We start from the raw sequence: 23,317 nt of genomic DNA, 5'->3' as shown, positions 1-23,317 counted from the left end.
TTTGTTTCAGGGTTGGTGGATCTGTCAGAGGCTGGACCAGAAGAGCATTTCTTCATGAGATCACCGCCGTAGCTTCGTGAGCAGGGAAGCTGTGCCCCCCTCCCACCCTGCTCAAGGAAAACCACCTACACATACAGCTGATGTAATGTGGGGATGAAAGGCTTAAATAAAAACACAAAGAGTCAGCCCTTAGCCACGAGTTCCCAAACCCACCTTTCTGGCGGTAAGGAACTAACGCCACTCTATGACCAGCATAAGCTGTTGGGGGGTCGGACAGTGGGCTGCACCTCCAGGACAGGACTCAGAAGGTCACCAATGACATGAGGTGAAGCTCCACGAGGCCTGCGATCCTTACCAATATACCAGGTCAGGAAGAAATCGGTTTTCCAAAAACTTCAAAGCACATGCATAAATATACCGAGATCATAAAGACCACAAAAGAAATAATACACTGATCAGAAAACAACGATTCTTTATAAACATGTATAGGCTCTAAATGACCCCTTATAGTTGTATCTACTCATTCCAGAGAATTAGGAGGTTCTCTTCCGCAGAACCTACAGAGACCATCCCCAGAGCTTCCAGTTCCCTTGAATGGCCTCCTCTGGACAGAACTCCCAGCGTGAGAGCGGTGACAATTCTCGCAGATTCCCCACACAGCCACGACCTATATCAAGTCCAGCTGTGAATGAGAAGAACACTTTTAGAAAGGAGCCAGGCCAACCACGGATCGCTGCTTCCCTGGTGAGAAGGAGTTTAACGACAATGGCTCTCTTCACTGGTGGCATACATGTACTAACTCAGTGCTGTTTCAGGAGTTAAAGACCCAGTAAGTGGTCACAACACTGAAGACTTCTCCACAAACAGACTGAAAGTTTGTACTGGAATTAGCTGTTGTGTGAGGCTAAAAGGTGGGAAGTTGCCCCACATGAAGGATGGATACAAAGGCAAGACTGACACAGCCTCCCAGGCAACCAGACAAGGCGTGAGGAGGTCCAGAAATCCCCCAGATGCCTCTCAGCTGATTTTGTTTACATTAAGTTAATTGACAATATTCAAGAATTAGGCTTTTAAAAGGCTGTTTTTATTTGTCAACCCACACAAATTGCATGCTATATTGCTTATTTTGGTTGAGAGCAATTTCAGTAAATTATGACATTTTGCTACTAAAGGAATGGCCTCACCAGCTCTTTTTCAGTCCTTCACGAGAAAGGATTAAACTGAATGAACAATATAAGTGAAACCAGAGAGCACGGGAATTTCCTTATGAAATTACCTATCTGATTAAATTTATAACGGCAATAAATAATAGTGTAGGGAGCTTCTGGTGTGTCAGCAATTAAAACTCAAATAAGAAACAGGCCTATGATAGGCAGCACTGTGGCTGTATTTACATTCGGACCAGTCCGATCTGGAGAACACCTGGAAGAGATGAAAAGCACTTACTAAATCATCCACGTCACCACCTTCTGCAAATATGGCTGCTGCGTCTTCATTTGGATTTTCTCTAGGGGCCAGAAACTGTGAATACAAAGCCAGGCATGACACCAAAATGACATTTTTGCCTCTTTGGATGGAGGGGACAGTCTGCTGGCGGTGTCACAGGCAGACCTAAGAAGGCTTGCTTAGCAAAGTCTCACTGCAGTGGTCTCAAAGCAGCATCATCTTGATGCATACTCCTTCATTTGGCCCTGGACAAGAGCACCAATTTTTAAGTTGAATAGCTCACGTTAATTAGTCACCAAGAGAAAGTTCTTGTGAAGAGGGAGAAAACGACATGGTTTGCCAAGGCAGTGACCCCACCAGAGGGCCCCGTGTCAGGCATTGCGGACATTTCCATTTCTGCTTCCCCAGGGGACTTTTGTGCTCATTAGAGGTAAGAAAAGAACCAAACCTGGGGCTCCTCGGGCCAGTCGGTTAAGTGTCCAACTCTTGATTTCAGCTCAGGTCATGATCCCAGGGTCATGGGATCAAGCTATGAGCTGAGCTTGGAGCCTGCTTAAGATTCTCTCTGTCCCTCTCTCTCTCTCTCACTCTCTCTCTCTCTGCCCCTCTCCCCTGTTCGTGCTGTCCCTCTGTCTCTCTCTAAAATAAGGAAAAGAACTAAACTCCCGGAACGATTACGTTTGGTCTCTTTTGAAAGGAGCATAAGAATCAAGTGTGTGAACTCAACAATTAGAATCTCATTCCTCAACTCTATGGAGGACAAAAGGAAGGACTTCCTGTAAATGATGTGAAACACAAAAATGGGTGAGCTTGGGAGGCTGTGCAATTCCTTTCCTGGAAATCCTTCAATTGGTTAGAAAACATCTGAAAAACAAAGGTGGAGGAGAAAGCTTCTAATGCATGCTTCTGTTCAGCATTAGTATTCTAGACCTGGAGCTTCTGAAAGCCAGATGCACAGAAAAGCAAGTGCCCTGAATCGAAGTCTGCAAGGATCTAGGGATGAAATTCAGATTTTAAAAGAATGCTGGGTGCCCTTGAAAATCATCTGAACACTCCTGCTCTCTCCCCGTCCTTCTAGGAGAGAGCAGTGGGGTCTCCTCTCTTCCAGGCAGGCAGTAACTGGGTCTGAGAGCTGGGGTTTGTCATCCACTTATCTAACCCCAGAGGGTGCTCCATCTCCTGGTACCCTAAGTCCCTGAAATGGCCGCAGAGCCAAACCCAGAGGAGCGTTTTTAAAGGTGGGGCCTCCCTCTCCCGCCTGCACTCCTCAGAGCCAGTGTGCATGGAGCATAAGGCCAAAGTCACCCTGAAATATTAGGCTATGTGCAGCAAGTGTCAGGAAGCCAGTGCTGCACGTCCTGCCATCCCTCGAGTGCAGAAACTCACACACACGGGTCATAAGACGGCATCGGTGGACACTGTATCTGCAGAACTTGCACCATGGCCATGGCCATGACAGTTTGCTTTTGACTCAGCCTCTGTCCTGGACTTTTTTTCCTCAGTCAAAACCACTCACCATTCATTAACTTCAGTTTTGACTGAGAGACTCAGGAATTTATTCCTTCTCAGGACACTCATGGATCTTTCCATGGCCCTTTGTTGACCTGAAACTGGACCATGTTCAGTGCTGGGCATCAATGGTATAAGAGATGGGAAATGTTAGCAAAGGGGGATACAGTCTGAAGTAGAACTATAATGGAGCTTCTGTACCATTAATTCTTTTTTATTTATTCTAGTTGATTATTAAGATACCTGAGGGCCAAGTACAGATAAATGACCACCACACGTGTATCTGCATATGGTGTATATCTAAAGATTAAACTCTGCTCTATCCTAGATTCTAAGAGGTCTAGGATATCCTAGATACCTTAGATTATGATTCTAATTACCATCACTAAAAAATGGTTTTTACTTTGTTCCTTGCCTCTCCTATGCATTACCACTTAGCTGCATGATAGTTCTTACATTAGGAATGCATGGCTAAAAGACTTGCCCAGTTTGGGTGAAGAGGGTTAAGAGCAGAGCTGTGTTTTTCCAGAAACCTCTGGGGGGGCCACACATCAGCAGCACCTGCCGGACACAGACACACTCCCAGGGCCCAGCAGTTCCACAGTCCACCATACCCTTTATCACCCTGAGGGACCGGATATGTGGTAGGTACTTGCCAGTCTAGAAAACCCCTAACATTTTCTGGCACATAGCCTCTAAGAGCTCCAAACTCCATCCCTCCTCACCTGCACACCCCCTTTTTATGGTGCAATTACCAGATAGATGAAGGCAGGGCTGTCTGCACAGTACGACTGCAGTGCATACAGTTAAACACAAACGGCCCATCGCTGAGACCAGGCCGACCTCCTAGGAAGAGAGGAGCACCAGCAACCAAACTCTCATTTCCAGCACGTGCTAAGCACCTGCAAGTGATTCTCCTGACAGATCTGCTTCATACTTCTGCGCAAGCGAATGATGGCTAAAAGCCGGGCTGCCATCCATTATCTCCCCAAAGCCCCAGGCAAGGCTGATCCCTTACACATATCACTCCTCTTCATCAGAGTTTTTAACTGCAAGTAATTTGCAGGCTGTGCAGTGTGACGGGAAGCTGGAGATATAGCAGAGAACTCAACGACTGGCCTGCTTTCTCAATAAAAGCAACAGATTCTCTGAACGCAGCAGGAAGGGGCAGGAGCCAACTCTCATCTTCTCGCGTGTTCTTTCCCTCTGCAATGCTGCCAGGTTGAGAATAAATAGAAAGGATACTTGTGTGACACACTCCTCCTTCCTCAAACCACCAGGATTCACTTGGGGTTACCAAGAAAGAGTGTCCTTACTTGAAGAGCTTTGTGACATGGACAAACTGTTGCTTTGCAAGCACACTGAAATACAATCCTGGCCACAGCAGGGAAATGGAGTCAGTAACGTCTGTATGGAAACAACCAGTCTAACCCCTCCATAAGACTAACAACTAATCATCAGCTTGTGCTCAGACCCTGACCAGTCCTGAATTAAACTCACATGGCTTCCAGCGGGCTGACTCCAATACTATCCAGTCCACCCATAATCCAGATGTATAAAAGCATCAGGAAGAACAAGTCTGTTTGCATGTATTTTGTCTAAAAGGACATACATGTGAGTTTATACCCTGTGTATCTTACATCGTGCTACAAAGGCCATATTGCACAGCAGAGAAATCTGGCAACCCGCTGTGGGAGAACATAACCGTAACCCTAGCTAACCTCAGCCTCATGGGCAAGCCGCTTGACCTTTCTATAATTCATTTCCCCCCAAAACCAAAAGGGAATACTAGTGCTCGCTCTATCTCATGGGTTGTGGTGGGCCTCAGATGGAAAAAAGTATGCAAACCTACCTTGTCATATGTAGCTTTTATGTTCAGTTCCTAGGAGTGTACCTAATATATGTCCACCAAATGATGTGTATGTACAAGAGCCATAGCATTTTTATTCATAAGTGCCAAAGTCTGGAAACAATCAAATGCCCACCATGAGGGGAATGGATAAATAAATGATGGTATAACCGTAAAAGGGAGCATAGCTATAACAAAGGATGAACCACTCTAACATCATGGATGAATCATAAAGGTTAAGGACAGGCAAAGCTATGCTCAAGTGACAGGTGTCAGAATAGTGGTTACCCCGGGGACCAGGGGTTTCTGAATGTGAAGGGTACAAAGAGGCTTCTGGGGTAATGTAAATGTTCTATATTTTGATCTGAGTGGTGGGTACCCATATATGTGAATATGTAAGAATTCATCAGGTTGCATATTTAAGCTTTGTGCACTTATTATATGTGTGTTCCACTTCAATAAAAATTTTAAAACTTTATATTAAAAGTATCAAGCTCTAAACAAATATAAGATAAAACTGTAGTATTTTCCTTACTGCTTTTCTTTGAATTAGCATACGAAACAACTACACCAGAGATTTAAGGCAGAAAAGAAAAGTGGAAAAGAGCAAAGGAAAAATTGTCATGGGGCCAACAGGGGACAGCAGTTAAAGAAAACTGTTCTCAAGAAATGATTCACATATTTTATCTTATAATCCTTCACAAGTTTGGAGATCTCTCACAAATTCACACACAGAAAACTGGGTGTACTCTTGCAAGAGGGGACACGAGCATCTTTCCTGTACGTAGATGTGGCTGGAGGCATGGAGCGGTGGCGCCATGGTGTGGTGGGAAGATGACCATAATGGTTTCCGGGGCTCTAGATTCTACTCAGTTCTGCTAGCCATGAACTTGCTAGGAGACACTATGCAAGTCAATGTCACCTCTCTAGATGGAGTCTGTAAAATGACCAGATTGCTAAACTCCTATCGTCTATGATGCTAAAGTAGAAAATCAGTAAATGTCAACAACAAAAGAGAAGGCTAGATTAGGCGGCTACAAGGAAAACAAGTACTAAAAAGATGATTATCCCCCCACAGAGTTCCCATCGAATGATTATTTAGACATAGCTCTCAGCCCCCTGGTATCTGTGAAAAATAATACAGCAAAGCCATGGGGAGAAATCCTCTTTCCCCTCCGTGCTCTTAGTATGGAGTAAAAAGAATGAAGGACTGGGGGCCAGTCCTAGAACTGGACTCTCGGCCAGGGACTTACGAAGAGATCTCAGCCATGTTATTTTACTTCTTGGGGCCCTATGTTTCTTCATCTATGAAATAAGGAGGTTAGACTGGATCAGTATTTTTCAGGTTCTGTTCCTTGAGGTCCTGCGTGTTCTTCTGAGTCTCCCGTGCACGGGTAATCCCAAACTGCCACACTCATTGTCCACCAACTGAGAGGCACCACCCTTCTCTGTTTTATGTATTAGGTTTCCCTGTAAGCGTTACGTTTCAAAAATAAAAACTCCATTAGAAGATCATTAGAATTCTTTCCAGCTGAATGAAATTATATACAACGTAAGCCAACTTCCTCTGCCTTAGTTAAGGATCTGGCTTGTTTTAATTCTTCTAACCCAGGGCTTCCCGACATCATTATTCAACATTTTGGGCCAGAGAATTCTTTTTTTTTTTTTTTTAATTTTTTATTTGAGAGAGAGGGGGGGAGAGAGAGAGAGAGAGAGAGAGAGCGAGCGAGCAGGGGAGAAGGGCAGAGGGAGAGAAGGAGAATCCTAAGAGGGCTCCACACTCAGTATGGAGCCTGATGCAGGCAGGGCTTAATCCCATGACCTTGGGATCATGACTTGAACTGAGATCAAGACTCAGCTGCTCAACCGACTGAGCCACCCAGGAGCCCTCAGATAATTATTTTATGTTAGAGGGCTGTCCTGTGAACCACAGGATGTTTCCCAGCATCCCTGGCCTCTGCTCACTAGGAGTCAGTAGCACCCATACCCACCATTGTAACCACCAAAATGACTCCAGACAATACCAAATGTCTCCTGGGGAGCAAAATCATTCCTGGTTGAGAACCACTGTTCTAACTCTAATATAGGTTAGCAAGAAGAAACTTATTTAAAAAAAAAAAAAAAAAAAAAAGGAAGTCTTTGATAAAGAAGACAAACTTCAAATGAAGAGTCAGCCTATCCTAACCTTCCACAAGTCCAGGTGTGTTACTACCGGTGGTCCCAGGGCAAACAACCTCCCAATGCTCCTGGAACGTGCCGGGCGTAAGCTGCACGCCACCCCCCACAGAGCCACGCCTTGAGGGGTGGACATGAGAGCTATCTGAAGGCTCTACCAAACATCAAATGAGAATGTATGTCTGACAGTAACAAAAGGAAACAGAAGAAGTTAAGTGAAAGACCTGGCAAATTATAGTGACAATAAAAGCAAATGTTGGGGGGAAAGAGGCATCATGTTTATAGTCTAGGCTTCAAAATGAAATGAGAGCTATGAGTGAATTTAAAAGAGAGTGACTATCTAAACTTACATCATGGAAGAACTTTCTATTTCTGGAGCAGGACTGACTTACCTAGATTTCTCAAAGAGTCTTAAAATCTACACTTTTTGAGAATATACCAGAGGGAAATGGCTTTCCTTAAGATATGCAAGTGTAAAGTTAGGGTTTAATTTTCATTTCAAACAGACATCCCATGCAAATCATCAACATTTAATAATAATTTAACAGCTTTCTAACTTTAAGTGACTTATGGTAAGTAACTTGGCAGACTTGAAATGGACTGTGAGGAGTGCCCTTCAACCTCTTATAGTCCAGTTTCCTTAAATGATTATTTGGGAAGTGTCCAAACTTAATAGTCCCTCTGTAGGCAATATAAATCCTGCAGTGCATAGTCAGAAGAGGCTCCCCCTCCCTGCCCTGCTGCAGTAGGTCTTGGAAACCACAAAAAGCCAGTTTCCCTGAGCCAGGCCCTTCCTCAGTGATTCTCCCCAGTATCCTCTGTATGTGCATTCTCTCTCCCACAATCAACAAGTGCCATTTAACAACATCTTTAACACAGGAGCACCTGGAGGGCTCGGTCAGTTAGGCGGCTGGCTCTTGGTTTCGGCTCAGGTCATGATCTCACGGGTTCGTGAGTTCGAGCCCTGCATCGGGCTCTGCACTGGCTGTGCAGAGCCTGCTTGGGATTCTCTCTCTCTTCTCAAAAAATAAATAAAAAAACTTAAAAAAATTTTTTTTTTTAATACAAGGATTAAGTTTCCCCCTGGCAAACAAAATGAATGTTTGGGGAACAAAAAGATGGGAAGTTTTCAGAGATGTCTTAACTCACAACCAACTGAAATCAGCTCTGCTGACACTGAAACCATGTAAGGACAGACAGCGCCCCACACCTAGTCATTAACTGAAATTCCTCTCTGCACCTTAATGATCAGACATTGAGATTCCCCAAGGTTAGGCTCTGTACCTTTAAGTTCCAAAGAAGATACTGCATTTGCAGCACAGAACAAGCCTCAGACAACTTGCAAGAAGCACACCATCCCTTCTTAGACTTCTTTCCTCCCTACTATTCTGGACTCACTTAGCCATGACACCTTTGCTTAAGATGCACTGCTGGGAGGGAAACACTCCCTTTTCAGATCTGTGCTTCTCTGCTTTCTTCATTAACAGTAGCACGTACTCAACTCTCACCTGGATGACAGATTTTTTTTTTTTTTTTAATGCAACGATTTGTCTTGACTTACTTTACTTGTTTAGCAAAAGCTGATTGATAAGCCTTCATGCTAAGTGATGGCTAATTTTTTGTGTCAACTGGCTAGGCCACAGTGCCCAGCTACAGTGTGCAAAACACTAGTCTAGATGTTGTTGTGAAGGTGATTAACATTTACAATCAGCTGCCTTGAAATAAAGATTACCCTTGGTAATACTAGGAGGCCTCATCCAATCAGTTGAAGGAATTCTGCCTCAAGAGTGTAACACAGAAATCCTGCCTGAATTTCTAGCCTGCTGGCCTGCCTGACAAATTTCAGATTGGCCAGTCCCCACAATTTCATGAGCCAATTCTTCAAAATAATCTTTCCCCAACCCCCTCCACCCCCCACACACCCATATATCCCATATATATATTCTATTGGTTTGGTCTCTCTGGAGAGCACTGAATGATACGCTCTAGTTCAAGGGGGAAATATCATGCCATTGTATAAAGTAACAAACAGAAATAAAACCAAGCAGTTAGGTGACATACTCTTGAGTATGGACATATTCACAGTATTGACTGTGGTGGAAGAGGGTACAGACCCTGTGGAGCCTCTTTTGAGACAAAAATCAGCATCTTAGGGTATGCTTCTAAAATTTCAGGATCTTACTTCCTGAAAGCAGGGACCGGATATGCTCTTTAACAAAATGCTTTTGCCAGGCAAAGTGCTTAATACAGATTCTAACAGATTCTAACTTCTTCCCCCCCTCCCCCAAAATACTATGGTTTCTGCCAAATGCCTTTATTGAGTTGAAAATTTAAGGCATTTTTAAATTTGGCCTGAATTTAGCCATAAGATGAAAACTTCCAGCCTTGTTCCTGCCATTCTCTTAACAGATTCCTGTCTGCTAGCCCAGATCAAGCTCTCCCTTAGCGTGTGTTGTTAGTTTTTTGAATCTCTACTATCTTCCTCTGCAACCCTGTAACTGATGGTTTAAGGGCAGGGTGCTGTCTTATCTAGCGCAGTGCCCAGCAGATGGCAGGGGCCAGGCACAGTAACTGACAGCTGCTGGGTGTTGTGCCAGCAGGGCTGGATCAGTCAGGTACTGCAACTGAAGTTAATGTTATGAAACACATACTTGTGAGAAACCCTATTTAATTTTATTAAAATATATTAAAATTTCATGGGGCACCTGGGTGGCTCAGTCAGTTAAGTATCTGACTTTTGATTTTGGCTCAGGTCATGATCCCAGGGCCGTGGGATCCATGCTCAGCGTGGAGCCTGCTTAAGATTCTTTTCTCTCTCTCTCTCTCTCTCTCTCTCTCTCTCTCTCTCTCTCCCTTCCTCCCTCCTTCCCTCCCTCTGTCCCTCTCCCCGACTCGTGCTCTCTCCCACACTCAAATAAAAAATTAAAAAAGAAAAAAAAACACCTTAAAAAAAAATTTCACCACAGACCTGAGGTATAATGAAAGATTACTAAACTCAACAGTCAATATATCTGATTCATGGCTGAATCAGATACAAACAGGGAGACCCTGGTCTATTTGTGTCAATACATGGGGTCTTTTATTTAAAAACACCTTTGGAATACTTTGTCTTACTCTGGAATACTAGGGTTTCTCTACTGTCTATGTACCACAATCACCTGAGGGGCTTTAAGAACTCAAACCCTGCCCAGGACCTCAATTTCAGACTAACAGAATCTTTGGGGGTGGGGCGTGGTCATTAGTTTTTGGGTTTTTTAAAAATATTTTTAATTTTTTAATTTTTTTTGAGAGAGAGTGTGTGAGCAGTAGAGGGGGAGAGAAAGAATCTTTTTTAAAAATATTCATATTTGAGAGAGACAGAGACAGAGAGAGAGAGAGAGAGAGAGAGAGAACACATGTGGGGGAGGGGCAGAGAGAGGACAGAGGATCCGAAGCAGGCTCTGTGCTGACAGCAGCAAGCCCGATATAGGGCTCAAACTCATGAACCACGAGATCATGACCTGAGCCAAAGTCAGATGCTCAACTGACTAAGCGACACAGGTGCCCCAAGAGAAAGAATCTTAAGCAGCCCACAAGCTTAGCACAGAACCCCACACGGGGCTCAATTTCATGACCCTGAGGTTATGACCTGAGCCAAAATCAAGAGTCAGACATTCAACCAACTATGCCACCCAGGTGCCCCCTTCAAATTTCTTAAATAACAGTTCCCTCGGTGACTAATGTGTGGCCATGGTGGGAATCACTGGATGACCTGGGTTTCAGAGCCTTTACCAATGCCCAGAATAAGCTTGGTATGCACTAGGGACTTCAGGAGCTCTAGAGTCAATAAAGCTGAGGTTCCAAGTGAATTCTAGAACCATTACTGCAGTCTATGGAAAACTGAACGAGTTTACAGTATCAGCCACAAAGATGGGGCAGTTGGAGGAATCTGCCGATTGGTTGTATAAAGAATGGGGGGCCATTTTAATTTAGTTACCCTTAAAATTTAAAATCTTCAAGGAAGAATGCACATCCAGAAAATATCCATTACAATAATTCATCTACAGACAGGGTATTATTCCTCAATACCTTTTTGGCTTCTTCAGCTGTGATGGAACTTCCGGGGGCTTCATCTTTGGTGATCAGAGTAATTCCATCTAAAAAGTAATTCACAGAGTGAAATCCAAGTGCAAAGAATCAATCCCAATCATACCTTCCTTTCTACCATGCCACTCCCATCTTTGCATGGGAGATTTTTAAAACTATACAGGTGCACTTCTCTGTAGGAAATGCAAAACTGTTGTTCCCTGCATCCTATCCTTTCTCCTACTTTGCTTGTGGATGCCGCCTGCCTTATGATGCCTTCCTTGATTAAATCTCTCCTTGAGAATTTTCACATCGCTTTGTTTACACCTTTGAAATGGCTCCCATCACATCTTACCTTGTGTAACTATGTGTACATATTTTCTCTCTCCTAACGGACCACTTTTCTCCGGGGCAGGGACAGGGTTTTATTCACCTTTATATTCCCCTCAATGTTGTGCATGGTGTAAGTTCAGTAAATAAATAACCTAGTAACTATACTTTGGCCCAAATCCATTAGGTATCCAATATGAGAATCTGCAGACATTTTGACTTCTAGTAATGTTACTGGCTACTGACGGAACAGCAAGAGGCCCAAGGTCGGGAGGAAACATGTTCTTATAATGGTCATGTCTGCCACTTAGCACGTACGTCAATTTTAGCTCAGTGAGAGCAAATCAAGAATAGAAAATCTACCCTCCGGTTCTCTCTTCTTCGTAAGATTTTATCCTGCCTCAAAGAGTTGATGCTTGATACACTTTCAGAAAAGCACATACATGGGGCGCCTGGGTGGCTCAGTCAGTTAAGTGTCTGACTTCAGCTCAGGTCCTGATCTCATGGCTCGTGAGTTCAAGCCCCACATTGGGCTCTGTGCTGACAGCTCAGAGCCTGGAGCCTGGAGCCAGACTTGGATTCTGTGTCTCCCTCTCTCTGTCCCTCCCCCACTCGTGCTCTGACTCAATCTCTCTCTCTCAAAAATAAACATTAAAAAATTGTTTTTAAATAAAAAAGAAAGAAAAGCCCATTTAACATCCATTTGTACCTAGGAATGGCACAGGTCATGTGTATTCTCTCAACAGGAGATAAGCTCTCAGTAAATATGTACCCTGTGTATGTCCTATAAGTTTCTGTTCAGTAAACAATATGCTGGAGGCAATCAATAAATACCAAAAACAATCTCTTTCATCTAGCAGGTCAGCAGCAGAGACACCAAAGTGATCTGAGTAAGCCCCATTCACCACCTATTCTAATGGCTTCTGCTCCCCAGTCTAGAAGCTAAAGGGCTGAAAAATGAACTGTCAGGAAGATAGTTCCTGAGTGATGAGAAGCTGCCATTTGAAGCTGGATAGATAGATCCGCAACTCCTTTTCACAGAATCTGCACAGAAACAGAGGTTGAAACTCATCCAAGGGCCCTACTTCAAGTGGAAAGTTTCATAATTTTCAACACGATTGTTTTCATAACAGATATTTTTAACAGGTAATATCTTATACTACCTGAAAAGAAAATCAAGTTCTGAAAGAAAATCAAGTCAGGTTAAAAAAAAAAGGGCAAAGTGCACGAAGGAAATCAAACATCAGGCCTAACACCGGAAGAGTGTGTGCTGTCTTCTTTCTGAGATTAGTCTGCACCAGTCCAATGTGAGGGAGCGGCTGTGGTGCATGAAGATGCTGGTCTGCTGGAGAAGAAAGCCCAAAAACATGTTAATGAAAGGCCACAGGAGAGCAAACTGTGGGTGAGGTCAATGAGAGTGCTGTGGATCCGGCAGGATGGACAGGACGGAAGGGTCTAAGCATCTGAGAAAGGGGGCAGTGTTTGCCCACATGGTTTCTTCCAACAAACAGCAAGGTACCATCTGAGAAATGGGCCATGCTGCACACAGCTGAAGACAGGACTTGCGTGTTGACTTATTATTTATCACTTTTTATTTATGCTTATTAAGCAAGGTTTTTCATTCACTGGATACTGAGCATTTCCCAAATCCACATGGAAAGTCATCAGGTTGCCACATAACACATCAGACAATGTAATTTACATTTATATTTAGAAAAAACAGCATAAATGTTTGGAGCAAATGACAAAAGACACCTTACCCTGAACGACAATGTCCCAGAAATGCTTTAATTGTTTAATTTCCACTTTCTCTCGAAGGGCTTTCAGGAAATTGTTAAAGCACTGCTCTTCCGAAACCTGGAGGCATGGGGGGGTAGAGGGGCATCAGGTTGGAGCAAACACGGAGACAAGTCCTTCCCAGGACAAAGTGCCATATATACTGAAACCACCATTATTTATAAGAAAAATATGTCATGTTCTTCTTTGGTGAAATGGGAAATGGGGTATGGCATTTCAAATTTCAGCTTTGTTCACTGGGAACCAGGAATCTTTCCATCTGTGGACGGTACAGAACTCCGTAGGGCCACACAGGTTTTTTGGTGGACTGGTACTTTGCTTTTTGACCTTTCATATAGACAAATTCAAACAAAAATAGGATGATGTCATCAATGCTCATATACCCATCACCCAGCCTCAACACCTGTCGACTTAGCCAATCTTGTCCCATCTGTACTCCTACCTTCTCCTTCAACCCAGGGGTTGTTTGGAAGCAAACGTCAAGCATATTACATCATCTATAAATATTTCTGTATGCGGTATCTAAAATATAGAGAGGGACTCTTTTTAAAAAAAATACCAAAAAATTAGGAGTAAATAACCAGTCAGTAGTCACATCTTCCCATTTATAAAACCTTTTTTCTTTTTTTTAGTTTTTTTTTTTTTTTATTAACGTTTGTTCATTTTTGAGACAGAGAGAGACAGAGCACGAATGGGGGAAGGTCAGAGAGAGAGAGGGAGACACAGAATCCGAAGCAGGCTCCAGGCTCTGAGCTGTCAGCACAGAGCCTGACGCGGGGCTCGAACTCATGGACCGCGAGATCATGACCTGAGCCGAAGTTGGCCGCTTAACCGACTGAGCCACCCAGGCGCCCTAAAACCTTTTTTCTTTTAGTGTGTCTGTGTATTTTGCAGTTCTGCAGCTAAAAAAGGTCTTTACATTAAGAGTGGCTGATAGGTCTCTGAGTCTCTTTGGATGTTCCTTCATCTCTCCCTCACTTTAAAAAAAACAATCTTTTATTTCTTAAGAAAGAAAGCCAGTGACCTGGTACTTTCAAGGGTGCGTAGTGACAAAGGTGCTCAGAAGTGTTACTGGGTGCTCCGCCTGCCTGGGGGCAGTGCCAGGAAAGCAATGTTTTCATCACCTTTTCCCAAGTTACCAGACCCTCCTCCACCTGGGGCAGCCTTAGTCTCACATGGACTCCACTTTGCCCTAATTTTGTCTTTTATCTGTAGGGCACTAGATCACCTACTCCTGAATCTTCTAATTTTAACAATTTTCTCATTTTTGTATCATTCTTTGTTAAGTACCTAAACAATTCAGGAATTAATCTGTTCACTCACTCAGCAAATATTTAATAAGCATCCATATAAGCACTAATATACACTGCAACTACATCTATTTTAAAAATACACTTTCTAATTTGAACTTGCTCGCTCTTGCCTAGAGTTTCTGTATAAAAGCCTAGAAACAATTTGGAAAATTTTTACAATGGTTTTTCAAAATTCCTAATAAAACAAACAAAAAAAAACCCACACAAAAAGTGGGATGTGTTAGTAAGTGAATTAACTTTCAGTGTTTTTCATTTTTCCTGGCATTCCAGATCCCTACTCCTGTCTTCATAAAATCCTTCTCAATAATCCTACCAATATATATTTTCCATCAGTTTCTTTAAAACAGTTAACTGGTCCTTTAATGAGTGGGCCACGAGAGGTTACAGTGGAAATTTCCCTGGTTCCCTAAATAGGAGTCATGCAGCATGGACTTCACCGTAATAAAAAGCTACTTCTCAGGGACTAAGCATCCCATTCACCACACACATCTTTGTGCCCCCTCAGAAATGACGGCCAGAGTAAAATGACTCAGTCATTTCTGCGTCTCTTGGCAAACACTGCTATTCTCAGTGAGGACAGTTATTGCCAAAAGCCCGTGCTTGCTTGTGGGGCACTGTGTCCCCTGTGATGGTGGCCAACTGTTTAGGAAGAGGAAGACAGGTGAGGACAGCGTTACCTGAATGGCTTCTTCCCGGAACACTGTGATGCAGTCCATGCTCTTCATAAAATACGGTGTTTCATTAGTATCCAAAAACTGCTCGATCTGATTTATTAGCTGGCGACTTGCTAAAACATAAGACAATAAATTCATTTTCCTCATTTTGAGCAATGCTTGTTAGAGAGAGTACCTGTAAGTACGTATTATGGCTCCAGGGCCTCATGGCCAGTATGCACAAAAGCTATTCTTCGAGAGAGGGTGGATGGGATGGGGGAGAGGAGATGCAGAATGCTGATTCTGAAAGTCTGTATTTCAAAGTCTGGGTAATACTTAATGATATCTGTCAAGAAATAAAATTTAATTTCTAAAGTGCTTAGAATTACAGCTAAATGTTCTTATGGTACAAACACTAAATTTTTTTTAATTGTTGCTTTTTATCACCCCCCCTCCACCCCCGACTTTAGGGGCCATTTGGGCAGTTCCCAGCTGTCTTTCCTGGTATGTTCACAGAACCTAGACCCTCCAGTCCCTCCCCCAATTCCACCCACGATAAATGTCAAACAGTGCCAGACAGTGAAGGGTAATGAGCCAGGGACGCCTCGTCTTCTACCAATTGCAGGTCAAATTAGAAAAGATCAGCCCTCGTCTTAATTTAATAATATCCCTTTAGAATGAGAAATCCCTGCTATGTTATCTTCTGCCCCTAGCCGAACTTGAATATTCTCTGTTGCTCAGCACCCTACAAGCCATGAATACTTAATAAACAGTAACTGTCAGCAAGCAAGTCATAAATTTTATAGAAAGAGGAAATACGTTAACAATGTTACCATTTGTCAGATAGGCTGCAACTTGAGGCTTTCTCACAAACAAACAAACAAACAAACAAACAAACAAACATTTTTTAATATGAAAAAAACACCAGAGGAAAACAGAAACAAAGTCATCAGGGGATATAAGTCGCAGAGCAGACTCAAATGGCCTCTTATGACTGGTGGCTGGCATAGAACAAACCAAGAAGTACACAGTGATGGCACAAAGGCTCACTCTCACTTGTGCCCTGAAACCACTCACCGGCGGGCTGGGCTGGCAATTTATGCTGAACGGTCAAGGTGCTCTGAGACTGCACGCTGCCACAATCACAGCCTCACAACTGTGAGCAACAAGAGTTGTGAACGGCTATGTACACAAACACTAATGAGAGCGTGCTTTCAAGGCTTGCCTGTGAAGGCTTGAGGTCACTAACTGAATTACAGTGACCAGAGCACTGCTCAATGCCCTATGAAAGACATGAAACTCAGTGCCATCAACGTATTTCCTAAGGGACCTACAGCACATGGAAAGGATTAAAAAATGGACAAAGTGTTTCCTGATACAATAATTATGCAACAAGAGAAAAATATTCCCAGTAACCATTTCACCTCTTCCGCCAACTAGGAGATTATGATCTCTATTATAATAAAGTACTTTACAAACTTGAGGGATTAGAGAAACACTTCTCTGCAATTTCTGAAATCTTTACCAATGTATCCCACAGCAGTGGATTAATACCCAACAATTCAAAGGAGCAAAAGGATGTTTGGATGGGTCTTTTTGAACAAGGTAAATAATACAGCCCTGATTAATAGAGCAGAAAACCAACAAGGAGCTCAAAACAACACAAGTTATCTCCTTTTTCAGCCTGGAAAGGCAAAGTAACAGAAGTGTTTGATAGTTCCTATACCATTTACAGCAGTCTGCTTGCTCTGATAAAAATGACATAAAGTTCACTCAGAGTTACGTATCTAGGCACAAATAAGAGCCTTCAAAGGCCAGAGGTAGTAATCCTCAGAGACTCAATGTCTCTCATTTCTTCTGAAATGAGGAACAGGGGCCTTAGCGAGCTATGATGTAAATGTTTCTCTGCCTGATGTAGGAATTATTTTCATTAATTTAACCTAATATATATTTACTGTATAAGTATTATAGGTAAGACTCTAGAGTGTGTTCTGTGGAAGACACAATCAAATTGAAGATAAAGTCCTTGCCTTTGAGGACTCTACAGTCTAATGGGGACACAAACATATATAAAAATAATAGGAGGTAAATGTGAAGAGGACTATGACTGGTATGGAAATATATCAGATGATGTGAATTTTTAAAAATCTTTGGTGACTAATTAAAAGAAACTTTCATGAAGTGAGATGGCTTTTTTGCTGGGCAATGAAAAGCAGAATTTGGCCATGATACAGCAGAAAACAGAATGAGCCCAAGTATGAAGGGAGGTGGGAAAGCATAGGGTATGTCTGAAGAGAAGGAAATGGTCCAACACATGGAGTCCAGACAGGAAGAGGGGAAGAAAAAGGAGGAAGAATCAGCTAGGGGAAGGTTGGAGGGTAGGTGGTCCAAGACAAAAGTACATGTGAGGGTCCTGAGGCAGGACAGTGCTTGAGTCTGTAACAAGTGTAGGGGAGAAGAGTTCAAGACCAAGCCTTTAAGGAGCTGCAACATTTAGAGCTCGGAGAGAGAAAAGGGAGCTGACAGAGGAGGCTAAGGAGTGGTGAGGGAGACAGTGAAAACCAGGAGGGTACGCTGCCACAGATGCTGAGATTAAAGAGGAGAGCTGTCTGCCGTGTCCAAACTTATTCTATAAAGACTGCAAGAAACAGAGTATAAAAAGCACAAGGGATTAGGTACTGAAGCTTAGGGAGTCCTTAAACCCGGGAGTCCATGTATCAACTAAATATGGACTGAACTGCTTTGCAAAAAACACAGCTTCTTGACCCATTTTATCTTGACATAAGATGGAACACGCATACACAGAGTTGCCATGTTATAGAAAAAAGTATTCCAGAGACTAAAATAAATCAAAAGCAAAAGCCAACAATCCATTTGCAGTAACGATACAGGAAAGAAGGGATATAAAGAAAAGGAAGTAGGAGTCTCAATACCTAGTTTCTATTTAAGAATGAAGTTCTTAATGTATTTGTGGGCCTATTTGGATTGAGTTTTCTTATTTACATGTAAGACTGTTCTGCCTTTTCCTCCAGGAACTTCAGGAACACAGGGAGAAAAACATACCCAAACTTGCAATAAATCCAGTGAATACAAAGAATCAGATTTTGCCCTTCGAGGCATCATCAGTTCCATGGCCTGTGCATCTGGCCCATGATTACGAATTCTTTCCTTCTATCCAGACCATTTTGTGGTTCACTGACTATAATGAACCATTTAACACCAGCAAATAGCTGCGCTGGATGATGCTTTAACATACTGAGTATGAGAACAGGATGGGGACATCATTGGACAAGAGATTCACTCCCCTTCCAAAGTTTGGTGGCACTTCACATTTTCCTACCATTTTTAATAGAATGCAGAAATGGCTGACAAAAATAATTCTATTTTGGCTAGATGACGCTTTTGAAGTTCCTGTGCTCCCTGCACCACATAAGGAAAATGTGGATCATCAGGGTGCTCCTCTCTGCTTTTACATCAATTACAGGGTATGGAATGGCCTGTCAGTCTTCATACTCAGGAAATCAGAGCCCCAATTTAATTCACCAAAATGCTTTCCAGAATTAGTCAGAGGCTCAATAATACTCATTAGTAGCCAACATAAAGGACGGCCATTGAAAGGGCCATCCATCTTAGGCAAAGGTCGTCATTTATTTCAAGGAGTACTCAAAATCAAAATGTTCTAGATTCTGAGGTTTAAACGTGGGCATTATATATTAAGCCAGCATCTTACATAAGTACAGACTGATGATCCACAAAATTAGTCTCAATAATACTTCACTGTTACATTAAAAATGCAATCCAGATACAGAAATGTTACATACGGGGGAAAAAAACCAGTTTGGTTGTTTTTTTTTTAAATCTGAAACGTATGTGCTCCTTCTCCAGAGAAAATATTCAACACGACCCCAAATCCCCGAAATTGAATCACCTCCCTTCTTAATGTACAGTCACATGGGCCCAAATACCCAGGGCCATGTGCTTGTCAGCCCCTGACTTGACATCTGCTTACTACCTCTGTTCTCTATAAAGATGTTTCCCACAGAGTGAAAGAAAGTCATTTATTGTGGGTTTTTTCCCCTTCACCGGACAGAGCTAAAAAAGCAGTAGGATCACTCATCTGTCACACATTATATATAAAGGACTGTAAAACCATCTCAAATGATTTTGCTCAACCCAGGCATCATTCAGGATGTTTCTCAATTCAATCCTTACTATCTCAATGCCTCATGTGAATTTTACTTATTAAAGGGGTGCACATTTTACAGAAGTCGGCAGTTAATTTATTTTAAATGCTGAGAACAGATTTACACAGTCAATGACAGTGGCATCTTTATAAAACAAATTTAAAAAGTAATACAAATTAAGCACTTAAATAAGTATATGATCAGGTCAGTAATTAAGAGAATAAAAGAATGATATCTATCAGCAAATAAAACTCCAAGCAAGTAGTCCAGTCTGTTGCCAATTAAACCCACACATAAACACGATCACCATTTTAAGCCAGAAACTTGCAAGAAACATTTGCCTGGTAAGAAAAGGAGTCTGTGTTTTAATACAGGCAACTGAAACTGAAACGGACCACCAATAGGCTTCCTTTTGTCTCTTTACTATAGGATACAAATTGGTCATTGTGGGTAGAGTCTATGTGTCTGTCAGGGTCCAGCCAGAAGAAGAGACATCACTGGATACTTCACAAAGGAAATTTAAGGCCGGCAACTGTTACACAGGTGACCAGAAGCTGTAAAGCCAGCTGCGAATGGTGCTGTAACCCAGAAATCAGTAACAGCAAGGAGCCCTTAGCACCCGTGGTAGTGCTGGGTGGCAGGAAGAAAACAGAAGACAGGGGTGTAACAAGTAAATCTCAGGAGCCTGTCCTATGGGAGGTGAAGCCAAGGACTGGCCATGCTGCCCAACACAGGGAGAAATACCCCAGTTTCTCCCTCCCGCCTTGCTTCCCACCAATTTCCCACCAGGGTCTCCTATTGGCTGAACCCTGTAGGAAGTCAGTAGACATGGAAGCTGGGAAAGGCAACCCGTGAGGGGCTGGCTCTGTCCCCCCAACTCCCAGATCTTGTGCGCACAGGGGAAGGATGAGGAGTGGGCCAAGGGGCCATCCGACACAGGGTTACTATGAACCCATAGAGGAGGATGCCCCAGTTATGCACTGGATGTTTCCTGGAGACACAAAATTAATACAGTATTCTTTAAATAATAAAGGAAGGTAAAACGTACAGGCTTTTTTTCTTTCCTTCTTTCTAGTGAGAGAGGATACAATGAAATTCAACTGAAAGTTATTGAAAAAGTTCCTAAGTATATTTAAAGCTTTTCCCAATCCATACGTGTGTGTGTGTGTGTGTGTGTGTGTGTGTGTATATGTATATGTATATATATACATATAAAGCATATTTCTACAAAAAATTATACATACACACACAAAAACAGATTTTCACTTCTACTTGAAACATCTTTAGAGCTACATACATTTCCTTGTACTTCAGGTTTAACACGGTGAAACACAGCAAAAAGCTCCACACAGCTGTGTGGCCCGTGACGACAAACCAGAGGAACTGGTGGTGACAACCCCTCCCTGTCTCTGTCCTTTCACAGAAGTCAAAGGCACTTCTGAAAAGTACAAAAAAAGGAATCCTAAACATTTTTCCTCTAAATGACAAAAGATACGCTGATTTATTTCTTAAATGTCCTTTCTGCCTTTATTTCTAAAAGAGATTGGATCTAAGACCCCAGGCAGAATTTGCTCTGAATGTTTATGCTCCTTGGCTTGTTAGGTCTGGCATTCCTGTTTTTAGTTTTGTGGTCTTTCTTTTTTTCTTTTTTTTGAGAGAGAAAGAGAGAGAGAGGTATAGAGACAAAGAAGAAGAGAATCTCAAACAGGTTCCCTGCTCAGCATAGAGCCCAACACGGGGCTCGATCCCACGACGCTGGGATCATGACCATCATCGATCTCACAATCCCAGGATCGTGACTGGAGCTGAAATCAAGAGTTGGACACTCAACTGACTGAGCCACCCCGGTGTTCTAATGAAGTATTTTTGGTGGGGAGAATGAAATCACTGAGTGGCAACAAAAGAAACTGAAAACTAGGAAAAAAGTATAAGCTTTATGAACCTGAAAATGACTTTCAAATGTCTTATTATTTTTTTTAATGTTCATTTATTTTTGAGGGGGGGAGGGGCAGAGAGAGAGAGAGAGAGAGAGAGAGAGAGAGAGAGAGAGAGAGAATCTCAAGCAGGCTCTGTGCTGAACAGCACCAGTTGGACTCAGGGCTCAGTCCCACGAACCATGAGAGCATAACCTGAGCCGAAATGAAGAGTCAGATGCTTAACTGACTGAGCCACCCAGGCGCCTCTCAAAGGTCTTATTTTTAAGCAGCTGGGCTGTGGAGTAGACACAGCTCTGTACTGCTCTTTGCCTCCTCCCTGTCCTTCCCCATGTTAGAAACTGTTCTACCAGACTGTTGGCCCCAGCATTCCTCACGGAGCAGGCAGAAGAAGTTGCCTGCCTCCCTTTTAAGAGCAGAAACAGTCAGCGGACCCGACACCGAGACCACGACAGCCACAGTATTACGCATGACCAGTGGCACAAGAAATTGAATGAAGGTATATAAAATGCTGACCACCTCCACAGTATAGACACAGCCTTGGCGGATTTTTTTATTATTACTATTTTCTTACCAATAACTAAAAAACTCAATTAAAACCTCACCATTTAAGCTCCGCAAGTTCAGTCACAGCCCATTTTTTCATGCTTAACGATTTTCTCATTAAATGCAGTAATTTCTTACAAATTGCACTAATAAAAGTAATTCCTGCTGGGTTCCCTCCCCCCTTTAAATGCTGGCTTTTCATTGATGTGTTAAATTAAAACCCCAGGCACAAGGAGCAGAGTAAATGCAAAGTCTGTATTGTCAAGAATCCATTCCTGCAGACTAGGGGATCTCTCTCATTTTATTTTTGTTTTTATTTGAGCTAACTCTGAGTCCCACTTTATAGCCACAGGAAGACTAACACTGAAGGTCTCATGGTCTTACTTAGTTCCCTCTGGAAAAAAGGTGTTGGTGTGAGCTAATGAGAAACTAGAAAAGTGGTTCCAGCAAGCCCACTGGTGGTAAACTCCCTTTATGTAAGAGAACATTATGACACATCTTTTTCATTCTGGATGAATAATATTTCTCATCTTAAATAACCTGGGTGTAAGAGCAGGTCTATGTCCAAGTCAGCTGCAAAATTTTTAAGTTTCCTGGTCAAAAGGGAGGGGTTCCATAGCATTCTATGGTCTTTTTTTTATTAACATTCAACTTAACCATTAAAGACTCACTGAACATATCCCACGAAACCTGAAGACTGTCAATTAATATTCACAAGTTTACAGGGCATACAGAAGTTTGCTGAAGACCAAAGAATGTCCACTTTTTAGCGTAACTCATTTCACCAATTCCAGAATGGAGCGCACTTAGAGTCCAAAACTGGGACATGATGCTAACATAGGAAAAAAGCTCATGGAAGACCTTTGCATCGACCTTTGCATGAAGTGATGTCTTTGGCTCCTTTATGAAACATATAGGCCATATGCTTGGAAGTGCGTGTTAGGGTGGGGCTAGGAAGTGGAGAAGGCAGAGAAAGAGGGTCTCCGCAACTTTCCAAAGTTCTAGAACTCTAAAACTTGGTGATGCTGACTAAAATAAAAGGGATACAGAAGAACTGATAACCTTACCATGTAGACTTGATCCCATTCCAGATGGGCAGTAGGAGGGAGGCAGAATGCAAGATGATGGTGTTTGGTGCCGTAGCAATTTCACAGTATCTGTCTAGCTTCATACCAGAGTGGATGTCATGACCCTAATGCAGGAAATAAGTGGAAGGAACCAAGTAGCCATAGTAACAGTGCAGCCAAGAGGAAACACTCTGGAACAGGAGACCAATCTGGCAATGGGATCCAATTAAAAGTTGGTAATTGAATGGAACTGAAAACCATGTATCAGTTGAAGAGATACAGTGAGTGGTGAGTCAGACTCCTCAGAAAGGAAGAGAAGCAGGCAGTCTGCTTGAATGTGCTTTTGTGGACAATGGAGGGGGATGGCCCACGACGTTTTATGATGCCTCAAGAATTTGTGTCACTCTTAAAAGGACACACCAAGGACCAGAAATTTTAAAACAACGGTA

The 23,317-nt window shown here is 42.6% G+C and overlaps 1 protein-coding gene across 2 annotated transcripts in view; it reads right to left on the bottom strand.

Annotated features, from left to right (window-relative positions):
• Nucleotides 1–455: 455 nt before the first annotated feature.
• The window catches only part of XRCC5 (X-ray repair cross complementing 5), a 93,127-nt gene continuing 70,265 nt past the window's right edge, over nucleotides 456–23,317 (bottom strand). Inside the window, exons 17-21 of one of the 2 annotated variants that reach the window (XM_043577756.1) lie at nucleotides 15,162–15,271; nucleotides 13,135–13,231; nucleotides 11,048–11,115; nucleotides 1,447–1,521; nucleotides 456–682 (exon numbers count right to left, since the gene is read on the bottom strand). In XM_043577756.1, the coding sequence (XP_043433691.1) occupies nucleotides 668–682; nucleotides 1,447–1,521; nucleotides 11,048–11,115; nucleotides 13,135–13,231; nucleotides 15,162–15,271 (365 nt within the window). In that variant the 3' untranslated portion in view covers nucleotides 456–667. Of the gene's footprint in view, nucleotides 683–1,062; nucleotides 1,423–1,446; nucleotides 1,522–11,047; nucleotides 11,116–13,134; nucleotides 13,232–15,161; nucleotides 15,272–23,317 lie in introns of those variants that run through there. The other variant, XM_043577757.1, reaches the window with a different exon arrangement.

Source organism: Prionailurus bengalensis, chromosome C1, assembly GCF_016509475.1.
Source record: "Prionailurus bengalensis isolate Pbe53 chromosome C1, Fcat_Pben_1.1_paternal_pri, whole genome shotgun sequence".
NCBI classification, from domain to species: Eukaryota; Metazoa; Chordata; class Mammalia; order Carnivora; family Felidae; genus Prionailurus; species Prionailurus bengalensis.
Note: the sequence above shows the minus strand (reverse complement) of the source record. Positions and strands in the feature narration are given on the sequence as shown.